Source organism: Myotis lucifugus, unplaced genomic scaffold, assembly GCF_000147115.1.
Source record: "Myotis lucifugus unplaced genomic scaffold, Myoluc2.0 scaffold_773, whole genome shotgun sequence".
NCBI classification, from domain to species: Eukaryota; Metazoa; Chordata; class Mammalia; order Chiroptera; family Vespertilionidae; genus Myotis; species Myotis lucifugus.
In genome coordinates, this window is record NW_005871821.1 from 173,972 (window position 1) to 189,242 (window position 15,271).

A 15,271-nucleotide genomic window follows, 5' to 3' on the forward strand; every position below is an offset into this window, starting at 1 on the left:
AGGTAAAGAGGCTCAGGGTGATTCATTGTTTACAGTTATATAACAAAGCAATGAAAGCTTTTGTGGACTTTGTTGGAATTATACAGACACAGACCCAGGCAGTATGCATTCTTAATTTTTACATGACTCTTTTAATTCAGCAAATTTCATACTTTATTCTTAATATTGGTTTGTAATATGCTTTTAAAATTCTTTTTAAAATCTTCATTGTTGACAGTATTACAGATGGCCCCTTTTTCCCCCTTTGAACCCTGTCTCAGTTCCACTTGCCCTCTGCCCTAGGCATTCACCACACTATTGTGTAGGTCCATGTGTTAGAAATAAGGCGAGCTCCCAAAGTCAGGGGTCCTGGTAGAACACAAAACATACATGGGAGTCAGGCAGCCAGGCGAACATCTTTCCTTCTACATAGAAGGGTGTGCACACATTGTCTGGAAGCGCACGCACACCGAGCAGATGGCTGCTTTGGTTTATAATCCCTGAGGCAGGTGACCTGTCCCTTGCTCTTGATTAGAGCTCAGGTGCACAGTCTTTCGTGATTGACTAATTGAAAGGGAGGGGTTGGTCTTTGCTGTTTCAAGATGGCGGCCCCAGGGGAGCTGCTTGCCAGGTTGCCAACACGGTGGCTGCCAAGACACACCGTCCAAAATGGCAGCTGTCTAAACTGTTCTTTGACAGGAATGATGATTTGTTTATGCAAAACACATGGGTTTTGCATATATGCATACAAGGTCTTTGGTTAATCTCCTTCCTTTTACCCATTGACCTCTGCCTTCTCTCTGAGATTTGACAGTCTGTTCCATGCTTCTGTGTCTCTGGAAGTTTTTTGATTACTGCTTCAATTTCCTCCATAATTATCGGCCTATTCAGATTTTTTTTATTCCTTCTGGTTGAGTTTTGTAAGGTTGTATTTTTCTAGGAATATGTCCATTTCTTCTAGGTTGACCAATTTGTTGGAGTAGAGTTGCTCATAATATTTTTTTATGATTCTTCGTATTTCTGTGGGATCTGTTGTTATTTAACTTCTTTTTTTCATTTGGGTCCTCTCTCTTTGCTTCTTGATGAGTCTGGCTAGAGGTTCATCAATCTTGTTTATGCTTTCACAGAACCTGCTCTTGGTTTCATAGATCTTTTGTATTATTTGTTTTTTGTTTTGTTTTGTTTGTTTTTGGTCTCTATGTCATTTCTTTTCACTCTGGTCTTTATTATTTCCTTCCTTCTGCTCACACTGGGCTTTTCTTGTTGCTCTCTTTCTAGTTCTTCAAGTTGCAGAGTTAGATGGTTTATTACCATTTTTTCTTGTTTTTTGAGGTAGGCCTGTAATGCTATGAACTTCCCTCTCAGGAATGCTTTCACTGTGTGCCAAAGATTTTGGATTGTTGTGATTTTATTGTCATTTGTTTCCAGAATGTTTTTTATTTCTTCTTTGATCTCTTTGGTAACCCACTCATTGTTTAATAGTATGCTATTCAGCCTCCAAATGTTAGATTTTTTAGATTTTTTTCACTGTAGTTGACTTCTGATTTTATGCCATTGTGATCTGAGAAGATGCTTGATATGATTTCAATACTCTTGAATTTGGAGTGACTTTGCCTGTGTCTCAATTTGTGGTCTATCTTTCAAAATGTCCCATGTGCACTTGAGAAGAATGAATGTACATTCTGTAGTTTTGGGGTGGAATGTTCTGAATGTCGATTAAGTCCATCTGATCTAGTGAGTCGTTTAGGATTGAGGTTTCTTTGCTAATTTTTTTGTGTAGAGGATTTATCCAGTGATGTTGATGGGGTATTAAACCCTCCTACTATGATTGTGTTGCTGTCACTCTCTTCCCTGATATCTTCCAGAAGTTTTTTTACGTATTTGGGTGGTACTGCATTGGGTGCATAAATGTTTACCAGAGTTATATCCTCAAGTTGTATTGATCCCTTTAGAATTATGAAATGGCCTTCCTTGTCTCTTGTTATGGTCTTCACTTTGAGATCTATTTTGTCAGATATAAGTATTGCTACTCCAGCTTTTTTTTTCATTTCTATAATATGAATTCTTTGGACTCATTTTCTGGGTCTGAATTTTAGGAAAAACATGGGAATAACATGACATTGAAAATCACTACAAAAACCAGGGGAGAAAACTAAGGTGAGTTGGACAATAGAAAGCAGAATTCTAGTATGTTATGAAATTTTTTAAAGAAGCAAACAAAACTAATAAACTCTGCTTTAAATGTCTTCTTAGAAAATTTGTACCAAAAATACTTTCTCAAATGTACCATATATGTTCATTGTTTGCAAAATAATTCACTTGGAAACCGTATTAATAAGCTGTATATATGCATATATATCACAGTTTGATAATAGCAAGGGTGAAGTCTTCTTAGAAAACTCTCAGTATTTTTAATTTCAGATAACACAGAATACCTATACTTTTCCTATAAATCATAATAAATATAATTAATATAAAATCATTAATGAAGAATCATTGCCCTGGCCAGTGTTGCTTAGTGGTTAGAGTGTGGGCCCATGCACCAAAGGGCCATGGCTTTGATTCCTGGTCAAGGCCACATACTTGGGTTTCAGGTTCGCTCCCTGCCCCTAGTGAGGATTAATCAAAAATAATAATAATCATTAATACTGTACTTTTCATTGTTTACAGAAGTCAAATGGTAGAGAAAGTCTGTGGAAGTAAAGAGAGTAGTCAATGTGGAGAAAACTTCAGCATTATTTCAAATTTCAGTCTGAACAACAAAACCACTGAAGTGAAACCATGTGAATGCAGTGTGTGTGGAAAAGTCTTCATGCATCATTCATCCTTTAACAGGCACAGCAGATATCACACTAGACACAAAGCATATAAATTTCAAAAATATGGAGAGAAGCCTTATAAGTTCAAAGAATGTGGTAAAGCCTTCAGTTATCTCCAGTATTTTGAAAAACATGAAATAAATCACAGTGTAGAGAAAACCTATAAACATAAGGAATGTGGGAAAGCCTTTAGTTGTCCATGTTCACTTCAATTACATGGAATAACGGTCCCTGGAGACAACCCCTATGTGTGTAAACACTGTGGTAAAGCCTACACATCTTACAGTTTCTTACTGAGACACTAAAGGATTCATACAGGAGAGAAGCCCTATGTATGTAAAATATGTGGTCAAACCTTAAATTGCTTTAGTCATGTTCAAGCACATGAAAGAACTCATACTGGAGAGAAACCCTATGAGTGTAAACAATGTGGCAAAGCCTACAGAGATCCCAGTTCCTTAAAAACCCACAAAAGAATTCATACCAGAGAGAAACCCTATGAATGTAAATTCTGTAGCAAAGCATTCACGTATCCCAGTTCTCTTCAAAAACATAAAAGGACACATACTGGAGAGAAGCCCTATGAATGTAAAGTATGTGGTAAAGCCTTTAGTTCTTCCAGTCAAGTTCAAGTGCATGGAAGAACTCACACTGGAGAAAAACCCTATGAGTGTAAAACATGCGTTAAAGCCTTCAGCTCTTCCAGTTATGTTCAAATACATGAAAGAATTCACACTGGAGAGAAACCCTATAAGTGTAAAATCTGTAGCAAAGCATTCACGTATCCCACTTCTCTTCAAAAGCATAAAAGGACACATACTGGAGAGAAACCCTATGAATGCAAACAATGTGATAAAGTCTTCAAATTTTATAGTTCCTTGCACATACACAAAAAATCTCACACAGGAGAGAAACCTTGTGAATGTAAGCAATGTGGTAAAGCTTTCAGAGATCACAGTTATCTCCAAAAACATGAGAGAACACATACTGGAGAGAAACCCTATGAATATAAACAGTGTGGGGAAGCCTTCCGTTTTCATGAGGATTTCCAGATGCATAAAGGAACTACACTGCAGAGACACTATGAATGTAAGATGTGTGGTGACGTTCAGGTGTTCCATTGGTCTTGGAATACATGAAAAAACTCACGGGCGAAAACCCTATGAATGTTAACAATGAAGTTAAAGCCTACCGTCCCTTAAAAACATGTGAAAGAACTGGAGAGAAACCTTGTGAGTACGAGGAGCATGGGAAAGTCTGCAGACATAACAGTACCTTTCAGAAAGGTACAAAAGGACTCAGTCTAGAGAAAAACCCTGTGAATGTAAGTAATTTGGAAAATCATTCAGATATTAACAAGTTTTTAAACCCATGATAGGAACCCTGGAGAGAGAGCATATGTATTTTTAAAATGTAGTAAAGCATTCAGTTGTCTTAGTTATCTTTGAAAACATGAAAGAAATCTCACTGGAGAGAAACCCTTTGAATGTAAACAATGTGCTAAAGCCTACAGAGATCACAGTTCCTTCAAAACATGCAAAAGAACTCACACTGGAGAGAAGCCCCATGAATGTAAGAGATACAGAAAAGCCTTCATTGATCATAACCTTTAGAAAACCATATAAAAGTGAAGAATGTGGGGAAGGTTTCCATTATCCCAGTTCCTATCAAAAGCATAAAATGACTCACTGATTAAAACTCCTTGAATGTAAACACAATGGGAAACATTTTAATTGATCCAAATTCTTAACATGTGAAAACTCCCATGGAAGACAAATAGAAATGTAAGTAACGTAAGAAAGCTTGATAGAAATTAACCTCAGCCATAAAAAAGAATGAAATATTGCCGTTCGTGGCAACATTGATGGCCCTAGAGGGTGCTATGTTAAGTGAAATAAGTCAGAGAAAGACAAATACCATATGATTTCATTTATATGTGGAATCTAAAACACAAAATAAATGAACAAACAAACTCATAGATACAGAGAACAAATTCATGGTTGCCAGATGGGGGGGTTTGCGAGAATTGGTGGAAAAGGTGAAGGGATTAAGAACAAATTGCCAGTTACAAATATAGTCACAGGATATAAAACACAGCATAAGGAATGTAGTCAATAATATTATAATAACTATGTATGGTGTCAGATGGGTATTAGACCTATCGGGATGCGCACTTTGCAAGTTATATAAATGTCTTATCACTATGTTGTACACATGAATCTAATATAATATTGTATGTCAACTGTAACTGAAAATTTTTTTGGTTATTCTTCACCTGAGCATATTTTTATCATTGATTTTTAAAGAGAGTAGAAGGGAGGGGGAGAGACAGGGAGAGAAACATCAATGTGAGAGAGACACATGGGATTGGTTGCCTACCTCATGCACCCCAACCAGGGCCAGGGATTGAGCCTGCAACCGAGGTACATGCCCTTTACCAGAACTGAACCCAGGACCCTTCAGTCCTCAGGCTGAAGCTCTATCCTCTGAGCCAAACTGGCCAGGGCTTTAAAATTTTTTCAAAGATGAATAAAATTCTGACATCAGTTTCCCAATGTCAGTGTACTGCTCACTACTGCATTGTACACCTATCATGTAAATTTTAGCCCTGGCCAGTGTTTTTCAGTGGTTAGAGCATAGGCCCACACACCAAAGAGTTGAGGGTTCTATTCCCTGTCAAGAGCACTTACCTGGGTTACAGGTTCAATCCCTGGCCTCAGTCAGGACACGTGCAGGAGGCAAACAATCCATATGAGACACAGTGATATTTCTCTCTCTCTCCCCCTCCACCTCCCTGCATTTCTCCTTTCCACTCTCTGAAAAGCAATGAAGAAAACATCCTCAGGTGAGAATTAACAAAACAACATTTTTAAGATGTAAATTTTATACTATGTGTATATTACCACAATTAAAAGTAAAATTTATAAAGCAAGAGGGTGAAAACAATTCACTGAGTGGGAGAAAAAATTGCAAATCATATATCTGATAGGGATTTGTATCAAAAATATGTAACTCTTACAACTCAATTTTTAAAAAATAACCAAATTATAAAACATTAAAGGATGCAAATAGACATTTTCCCAAGGAAGATATATAAATGGCCAAGAGCACATGAAAAGATGCTGGACACCATTAGTCCTCAAGGACATTTAAATCAAAACCCTAGTGGGATACCATGTCACAACCACTAGGATGGCTAGAATAAAAAAGTGAAATAAGTTTTGTCAAGGACATGAAAAAGTCAGAACCCTCATCCACTGCTGATGGGAATACAGAATTGTGCAGCTACATTAGAAAACAGTATGGCAGCTTTATTCCAGGGATGCAAGAGTTGAAGATCCTTATGGACCGCAACTTTGTCTTTTTCATCACTGTATCCCTAGCACCTGAATCTGTACCTGGCACATTAAAGATGCTCCAATATTTTTTTAAAAAAAGAAAGAGAAAACTGTGGCAGTTTCTCAAAAATTAAACCTAGAATTACCATTGCACCCATCATTTCATTCCTAGGTATATGCCTCTGAGAAATGAAAATATACATCCAAACAAATCTTGTACTTGACAGTTTATTGCAATATCATAATAGCCAAAAGGTAGAAATAAACCAAATATTTATTAGGGATAAATAGATAAACAAAATATGTTTTATCCATATAAGTCCACATTATTTGGCCATAAAAACAAATAAAGTATCCATACATATTACAACATGAATGTTCCTTAAAAAATTATGCTAAGTGATTGAAATCAGTTGCAAAGATATTCATATGTAAATCTAGAAAAGGAAACCTATGGACAGTAAACTTAGAGGTTGCCTAGAACTGTGGCTCGGAGTTAGAAGATGGGAAGATAGAGAAATGATAGCTTAAGCACACAGGGGTTTGGTTTTGAGGTGACAAAAAAATTGTTTTCAAAGGTTGTGGTGCTTATTGCACGTATCTGTGGATATATTAAAACCCAACAAATTGTACCTATTAAAGGGATGCATTGTAAAATATGTGTATTCTATCTCAATAAAGCTTTCAAATAAATAAATGTATTCAGAGTTTTGAATCAATGTGTTAAATATATTGAGTTTCCAGGTACCTCCCACATTTCCAGAACCTTTGTTGTTTTTTCTTATATTGGTGATAATAGGAATTCAATTGCCTTAGGGATGCCATAGCTGTTTATGTTTCAAAATCTCTGGGCACACACTCAAAAACCATTTAAATTTCCCGGCCTGCAATGCTCAGTAGTTGAGGTATAACTCTGAACCAGGAGGTCATGATTCCATTCCCTGTCAGGGCGATCAATGATTCTCTCTCATCATTGATGTTTCTATCTCTCTCTCCCTCTCTCTTCCTCTCTGAAATCAATTTAAAAAAATATATGTTTAAAAAAAAAGCCATTAAATAAATTTCCCTGTATTGTAAAATGTACACCTGAGAGTTTTACTGAACACATCTTACAATTTATGGTTAGTCGGGGCCTGGGCTTCGAGGTTCCAGCTTCCCAGCAGAATCAAGACCTTGGGCGGCCATGAGACTCATTTGCTAAAATACCACATGTGTGGAGGTGAAGAAGGGACTGGTAGAAGCCTCAGCGCTGACAGCAAGGATCAAAATGGAGCCAGAATCTTTATTGCATACTAGAGGCCCAGTGCTCGGATTCGTGCACTGTTGGGGTCCCTCAGCCTGGCCTGTGCCCTCTCGCAATCCAGGACCCCTGGGGGATGTAGTAGGGCACGAAGTAGCAGGTGGCCCATGAGGAGCTTGAGCTTTGGCCTGGCACTGCCACTGACCACTCACGCTGCCGCTATGGAAGCGCACTGACCACCAGGGGGCAGCTCCTGCATTGAGCGTCTGCCCTCTGGTGGTCAGTGCGCATCATAGCGACCTGCTGGGTCATTTCAGTGGCTTAGGCTTTTATATAGAGAGATGGTGAGGTCATTTTTAAATAGGTTTGTAAACAAGGATCACCGTCAGATGGATGGCCTCCCAGCCTATGTCAACCCCTGACCCAGTGAGGCCTTTTGACCCTCTGGACCCAGGGGCTTGGTCTCGCCCAGATGCCCCTCTTGCTCGGGACGTGGGCACCATTCCGTCTGGCAATCCCCTGTGCACACCTGTGTCCCGCGTTCAGGAAGACAGCACAGCCCCTCTAGAGCCAAGAACAGGTTTTATTTAAAAGCAAACGTTCCTAAAAAATAAAATAAAAACTCAACTGCCTCTCGAGGGGACAGTTCCCGCCCACCCGCAAAAGCTACTCCCGCTCAATCCACTGACCTCCTCCCGGTTGTCACTCAGGAAACGGGGGGCGGGTCCTTGCGAGCTGTCCAATCAGGGCGCAGCGGCAGGCACGCTCCTAAAACCGCGTGGACGCTCCCGGCGGTGCTCCGGGTCACGCTGGGGGTCACGTCCCACCTGCGGGTAACGGTCCCAGTGTCTCCGCCCCAGCATCAGCCCCGCCCACCTGGACCTGCACGGAGCCTCAGGGATGGCGCCCGGGGACCCCCCACGCCGGGAGGAGGTGAGCGTGGGACCCGGGGTCCGGGACAGGGACGGGGTCTGCTTGGAACCGGCTGTTACCAGACCTGGCCTCCGCGGTCAAGTCCAGAGTCTGCGGACCCGAGTTCCCCGGGTTCGGCTGGGACCGCGGTCCTCCCGGGCTCGCAGCGCGGGGCTGGGCGGGCAGCCGGGACCCCGGTGTCCTGTCCGGTCCCGTCACAGGCGCGGCGAGTGCGGCCCGGAGACTCTCGGCAGCTCTGCGCCCGCAGCCCCGCGGCGTCTCCCCAGATGGTGCGGGGACCACGGGGAGGTGGAGGGTCACCGGGGGAAACCGTGACTCGGCTGCGGGGTTTGTGCAGAGGAGGCGCTGAGGTCTGTAGGGTCTCCAGTCCCTCCTTTCTCCTCAGGGGGACCCGCTTTCTCCTCGGTTTTCCCGATGCCTGGGAAGCAGGGTCTCCAATCCAGGACCCGGTCTCTCCCGGGTCCCCCACCCCCTACCTCCCACTCCCTACCCCCTACCCCCCTACCCGCTACCACGACCCATAAGTTCCTGAATTTCCGGTTCCTTCCTCCCGGTCCTGGAGGCCAACTTGGTCTGACCCGTTTACAGCATCATTACCAACTATTTATCGTTTTTCCCCAGGGCCATGGATTGCTCTTTTTAAAGATGTATTTATTTTTTTTCTCTGTGCGTATTTTACATGAGAGGAAGGCCGAGAATGGCCACCTGGAGTCGTTGAATGAAATCCCCGCTCCCCTCCCTCAGGATGTCCCCTGGGCACAGACGCGCAGGGCAAGTCCTGTGGGTGGAGGATCCTCTTCGGAAACTTTCCTGGGTGTCTTGTCCCGTGAGCACAGCCCCTCCCTGTGTCTGTCACCTGGAAAGACTTACCGACTTAGGTATGTGTTTGCTTTTCAATGAGGGTAAAATACATTCCATCAGTAGAGCTTGAAAGACAACATGAAATAGTTCCAATCAGGCAAGAAAGAGGTGGATTTCGGGAAAATTTTTTCAGTATTGTTTTACATTTGTATAGAATTCTTCTTGGACTCTTTCTTCCCCTGTAGTACGTTTCTGAAGTCTGTTTTTTATTTTGGGGTGTTTTCAAATACAATTCCAGGTTCAGGCTTGCGGAGCAGAAGTGTTCAAGTGTGAGAAATTATTGACAAACCAATTACTTTTCATCTAAATAGAAATAATTGACACCTTTTTCTGAACAGAATACATTTTAGGGGTTTTCTGATTGAACTAGTAAAAGACGCTTAACTCTTCCTTTCCCCATAAATGCTGGGATGATGTGATTTTGGTGGATTGTTCAAAAAACGGGATTTATGTCATTCAAAATATCAAAGTGTGTTGCAGAGCAACTCCAGTGGTGTGTGGAGAGCTGAGGGCAGTGTACCTAAGGCCCCCTTGAGCCTGCAAGGGGAAGTACTTGAAGGCCCAGTTGGTTCTTCCTGGAGAGCCTCCCCTGCAGGTGTCCTACCTGCTCACACCCACCAGGGAAGGAGCCTTTACAGTGAGAAGCTACCGCCCTGAGAGCTGGGGTGCAGGTGCACATGGGGGAGGAGGTGAAGCCCCTTCTGAGGTTTAGTTGTGGTTCCCCTGGGCCTGTTTCTAGACGTAGGTTGGAGTTTTGCATCCACAGTGTAGGCGCACTCGGAGTGTAATTCATGTGCGTTGAGAACGTCTGAAGTTCTGTGTCCTGAATTAGGGTTCATGAATTTGGAGTTAATTTGGGTCAGAACCTTAAACTGAATCTAGTTGAGCATTTCCTCACTGTGGGATGAGGGTGTTGGAGCTTCCAGACTTCATTCCTGGGACTGCTCAGGTGTCCCTCCCCTCCTTCCCCAGGGACTGGCCCACTCCAGGGTTTATATCTTAACCGGGAGAGTCAAAAATGTGGAACCTTCTGAAAGTGGCTCTCCTGTCCTGTGGGAAGCAGGTTGCTCATCTCGAGCTGATCCCAATGCTTGTGTTTCTTTACTCTGGATCCTTTATCCACTGAATACTGCAACCCTTTGGCTCTAGTTTCCCCGAGCACCTTATAAGAACTAAATGGAATTTTTGTTCCTTTTTAGGCAAGAGAATTTCAAGATTAGATGAATGTATTTAAGCGCTCAGGTTAATTTTTCGTTTTTACATCCGTGTTTGTATGTGCATTGAAATTTAAAAAGCTAAAGCAATTGAATTTCTGTTTTAACTGATGTGAGGTAAAGTAATCAAAGTTTATATAAGTCTCTGAAAATCCTACATTTAAAAAAGCTACACCCAAATGCTACTTATTCCTGAAACTACCCCTGTGTGAGATATAGGGGAAGGATAAACTGGGATGCAACTTGTCCTTTTAGTTAGCAAGGTATTTGAAATTTTCATTTTGTGCGGTTACACTTTTATAAACCTTAGTGTGTGTGTGTGTGTGTGTGTGTGTGTGTGTGTGATTGTAACCCTTAGTGTTTAAAGGAACTAAATCTTAGAAGGGGTTCCTGTGTACAAAAGTTATAGTTAAGGAAAGACTAGTAAAATAGTATAACTTTCTCTGTTTATTTTAAATAAATCGGTAAGATAGAAAAAGTCTAACTTAAGAAGACTCACTGAGCAACCCATTCAAAGTTGGACACCTGGTTCTGCTCATTTGACAGTCAGCTGAAAGACTCACTGTCCACAAATCCTGGTCCCGCCAGTGCTGTTACTCTAGCCACCTCCAAATACACAGTATTGATAATTTCTTGAGCTCCTGTTAGTATTCCATTATATAAAAACAAGTCACCACAAATGCATTTGGGTATTGTTCTTACCCATGTTTGTCCTCATAATGAGCAGTCAGTCTGAATTGTCTGGTATTTGCTGACAGCTTAAGCCTCCTTCCTCCTCCCTCTTTCCTTGTGTCCACACCTGGGCAGGCTGATGAGAAAGTCCAGGGCTCCCTCCTCTGGCACTGGCTTCAGGTTCCAACCACACAGGCCCCAATCTGTGTGTAGAATTCTTGCGTTGGCCCCACCCCTGACAAGGAATCTTTACTTGAACAACTTCAGTCTGGCTCCTGAACGTTTTCCTAGGCCTGTCTTTGCACTTCTTTGTAAAATCCAGTTTTAGCAGGAACCTTGCTAAGTTGGGTGAACCAGAATCCCCCACCCTCCTATCTGACCACCCTCCATATCTGATCACTTTCCTCCTCTTCCACCATCAGGTGATGCCTGATCACCCTGGCCTCTCTGCAGTAGGAATCCTGTTTGGTCGGTTTAGCCAGAACACCCTCACCCCAATTCCTTTTTTAGTAATTTTCTATCCACTGAACCCCACCCTATTCTCTGGCAGTGGATTCCCACTTGTACTCAAAATCGAGCCCAATCTCATTTCTCACCTGCTGTGAAATCTGTTACAGTGGTTCTGAACCTTTTGCAATGGTTCTGAATTAACCCTGCTTTACCATCTTTGACAGATGTCATTGAATATTTTTTCTTTAATACCCCCAGCTACAGTAAAATCTCAGGCCAGGCTCCTTTCCTTGCTCTCAAGCCACTTCCGAGCTTCTGAAGAGGCCCACCCTATCCTACCCTGAGACCTCAATTATGAGAGTTATAGGCCTTTTCCTATGCAGGTGACCCAGAACTATTGGCACTGTGAGCAGCATGTCCCAATATGACCACCCTCATGGGTCTATCTTTTCTTGCTCTGATTTGCTCACCTGCTCTACTGCCTGAAGGTGACCTACACTGTGGACTGCTGAGTGCTGGGGAGCTGGTGCTATGAGCTGTGCTAACCCATGTGACAGTGTTGAACCTACCAAGCCTCAGTTCTAGATGCAATGGACCAGAGCTGGCTGTTTTAAGAATTCCTAGGCATGTTAAGGATTTTTGCATCTTTGTTCATCGGGGATATTGGCCCGTAATTTTCTTTTCTTGTGTCTTTCCTAGCTTTGGTTATCAGGGTAATAGTGGCCTTGTAAAATGAGTTTGGAATTTGTTCGCTCCTCTCCAAGTTGTTGGAAGAGTTTGAGAAGGATTGGTATTCATTCTTTTTTAAATATTTGGTAGAATTAACCAGGGAAGCCATCTGTTCCTGGACTTCTCTTTGTTGGGAGGTTTTTTATTACTGATTCAATCTCCTTATTATTGGGCTGTTCAGATTTTATATTTTTATAATTCAGTCTTAGTAGGTAGTATGTTAATTTAAAAATGTATCGAATACTACTAGGTTATCACATTTGTTAGCATATAATTTTCATAATATTGTCTTATGATTCTTTGTATTTCTGAGGTATCCATTATAAAGTCTCCTTTTTAGTTTTTATTTTATTAATTTGAATCTTTTCTTTCTTTTTCTTAGCCTAGCTAAAGTTATGTCTATTTTGGTTTATATTTTTAAGCAACCAATTCTTATTTAGTTTATTTGACCAGTTAGTTTTATACTTTCATATATGTTCATGTTATTAATTAGCAATCTTTCATTTTAGTTTGAAAATCCTTGTAGCATTTCTTGTAAAGCAGGTGTAGTGGTGATGAACTCCCTCAGGTTTTATTTGCAAAAGTGTTTCTCTTCCTTCATTTCTGAAGGGCAGCTTTGTTGAGTAAAACATTCTTGATTAGTAATTTAATTCTCTCAATACTTTGGGTATATTATGTCCCTCTCGCATGTCCTCAAGATTTCTGCTGAGAAATTTGTTGATAGTCTAATTGGGGCTCTCTTGTAAGTGACCAGTCATTTCCTTCTTTCAAAATTCTTTTTTATTTTTGATATTTTGATTAAAATTTTTTCTTTATGAAGTATTTTTCTAATGTCAACCTATTTCAGGATCTTTGAGTTTCGTGTAGCTGGATGTCCATATCTATCCCAAGAGTTGGGAAGTTTCCAGCCATTATTTCTTTAAATAAAATTTCTATCCTTCTCTATTCTCCTCTAGGATTTCCATAATATATTTATTCTCTCTTTTGCTGGTATCCTTGAAATCAAATAAGCTTTCTTCGTTGCTTTTCATTATTTTTTTCTTTTTCTCCTCTGAGTAATTTCAAATGACCAGTCTTCAAGTTCACAGATTCTTTCTTTTGATTCATCCAGTCAGCTCTTTAAATTCGCTTACATTTTTCATTTTATTTATTGTATTCTTCAGCTTCAGAATTTCTGTTTGGTTCTTTATGATTTCTGTCTACCTGTTGAATTTCTTATTTTATTTTCTTAATTTCCATTGTTTGGGGTATCTGTATTCTTATGAAGCTCACTGAGCTTCCTTAGAACAAGTAATTTTAATTCTTTGTCAGGCAATTTGTACATCTCCATTTCTATGGGATGGGGTACTGGAAAGTGGTGTCATTTTTCTTGTGTGGTGTGTGTGTGTGTGTGTGTGTGTTCTTTGAAGCATTGCATTGCTGTGTTCACATCCGAAGCAGTCACCTCGTGCAGTCTTTCCTGGCTTTGGGAGAGAAACACTTTCACCAGTCAACCCCATAGGGATTCTGAGGCTCTCTCCAATCTTTTCTGTGGATATCCTCACTTCACACCACTTGTTCCCTCTTTATGGGGAATTTTTAAGGTTGTCTGCCTTATCTGAAGTCCTCAAAGCCAAGTCGGGTGCTGAGAGCCTCCTGTTAGTTCTTCCTTAGGTAGTCCCCTGAAATGCTCGAGTTGGTGTGACTTCTCCCAGTCCCACTGAATTGAGCCAGTTGAATGTGTGTGCTGATAAGACATTGGAGACTTGCACTTGCTGTCTGGAAGAGGCAGTGAGGTGCAGAACATGGGGTGTGCCCAAGGGGCTGAAATGCAAGCCTGCTAGTGGGGTAGTCGACAGTTAGTTGGGTCTGTAGCCATTTATTGACTTTTGAACCCTGGTTCTTGTGTGTCTTTGTAACTTTTTAAAAAATATTTTATATTCATTTCTAGAGAGAGGAAGGGAGAGGGGTAGAGAGATAGAAACATCGATCAGCTGCCTCCTGCACACCTCTTCTCCCCGCACTGGGGATCAAGCCCACAACCCTGGCATATGCTCTGACCAGAAATTGAACCATAACCTCCTGGTTCATGGTCGGAAGCTCTGCAACTGAGCCACTTGGGAAGGGCTCCTTGTAACTCTTTCCTTCTCCCTGTTTTCCAGCCACTCAGCTGTGCTGATTCCCTCAGTATTCTTAGTAAGATGGGAAATTGGTGAGCCTCTTGGGCAGTGTCCCACACCACGGAGGAAGCCATGGCTCAATCACTTCACTGTCACTTTCCCCATGGGAAGAATCTCAGTCCGAGGGCATCTTGGCAGTGATCTGTGCCACCTTTTGGAGGGATAATACATGTAAAATGAAACTGTATTTTTACCCTGTCATAGTGTCTATTCTTAGATTTTATGCTCCACTCACTTGCAGGAATTTCTCCACTGGAGCCCCAGACTTCCACAAGGGTACACTAATCCTTGGCTGGTTGTCAAAATTAGTGCGCTATGGGGTGATGTTGGTAGAAAACTCCTATTCCACTATCTTGTTGCCATTACTCTATTATTGACTTGTGCTATTTAGAAGTGTGTTGTTTAATCTTAAAGTATTTGGAGTTTTTCCAAGTATTGTCCTTGTTACTGATTTCTAGAAAAATGCTGCTGTGGTCTGCAGCATATCTTTTTTTTAGAATTTTGTTATTTCTGCATTTACGTTTTTTAATATGTTTTTATTGATTTTTAGAGAGAGAGGAAGAGAGAGGTGCTGGGGTCCAGCCCCGGGGGTCCAGGGGTTCCCAAAGGTGTGGACGGAGTCGGCGAAGAATGTTTTACACAAAGACACAGCGTTCAGAACTCTCTAGCTTTCCTTAGTCTCCGTGGATCTTCCCTGTGCCTGGCTGAGGCCACAGAGAAAAGATCCCAAGGCAAGCTGAGCCTTTATTTTATAGTGAGAGGTAAACAAGGTAGTGGTTTCCATAGTTACACAGTTCTTGTGAGTTTCACTTGTTTTGGCCACTTCCTGCACTTCCCAGATAAGATCTAGAGAGCCTCATAAGGTCAAGCCTAATTA

At 41.5% G+C, this 15,271-nt stretch overlaps 1 protein-coding gene across 1 annotated transcript; it reads left to right on the forward strand.

Annotated features, from left to right (window-relative positions):
• The first annotated feature begins 2,656 nt into the window (after positions 1 to 2,656).
• LOC102426475 (zinc finger protein 709-like) lies at positions 2,657 to 4,411 on the forward strand. Its single transcript, XM_023746967.1, is given in 3 exon segments — positions 2,657 to 3,852; positions 4,085 to 4,126; positions 4,192 to 4,411. Coding segments are annotated over 3 exon segments (1,458 nt in total).
• Positions 4,412 to 15,271: the final 10,860 nt, after the last annotated feature.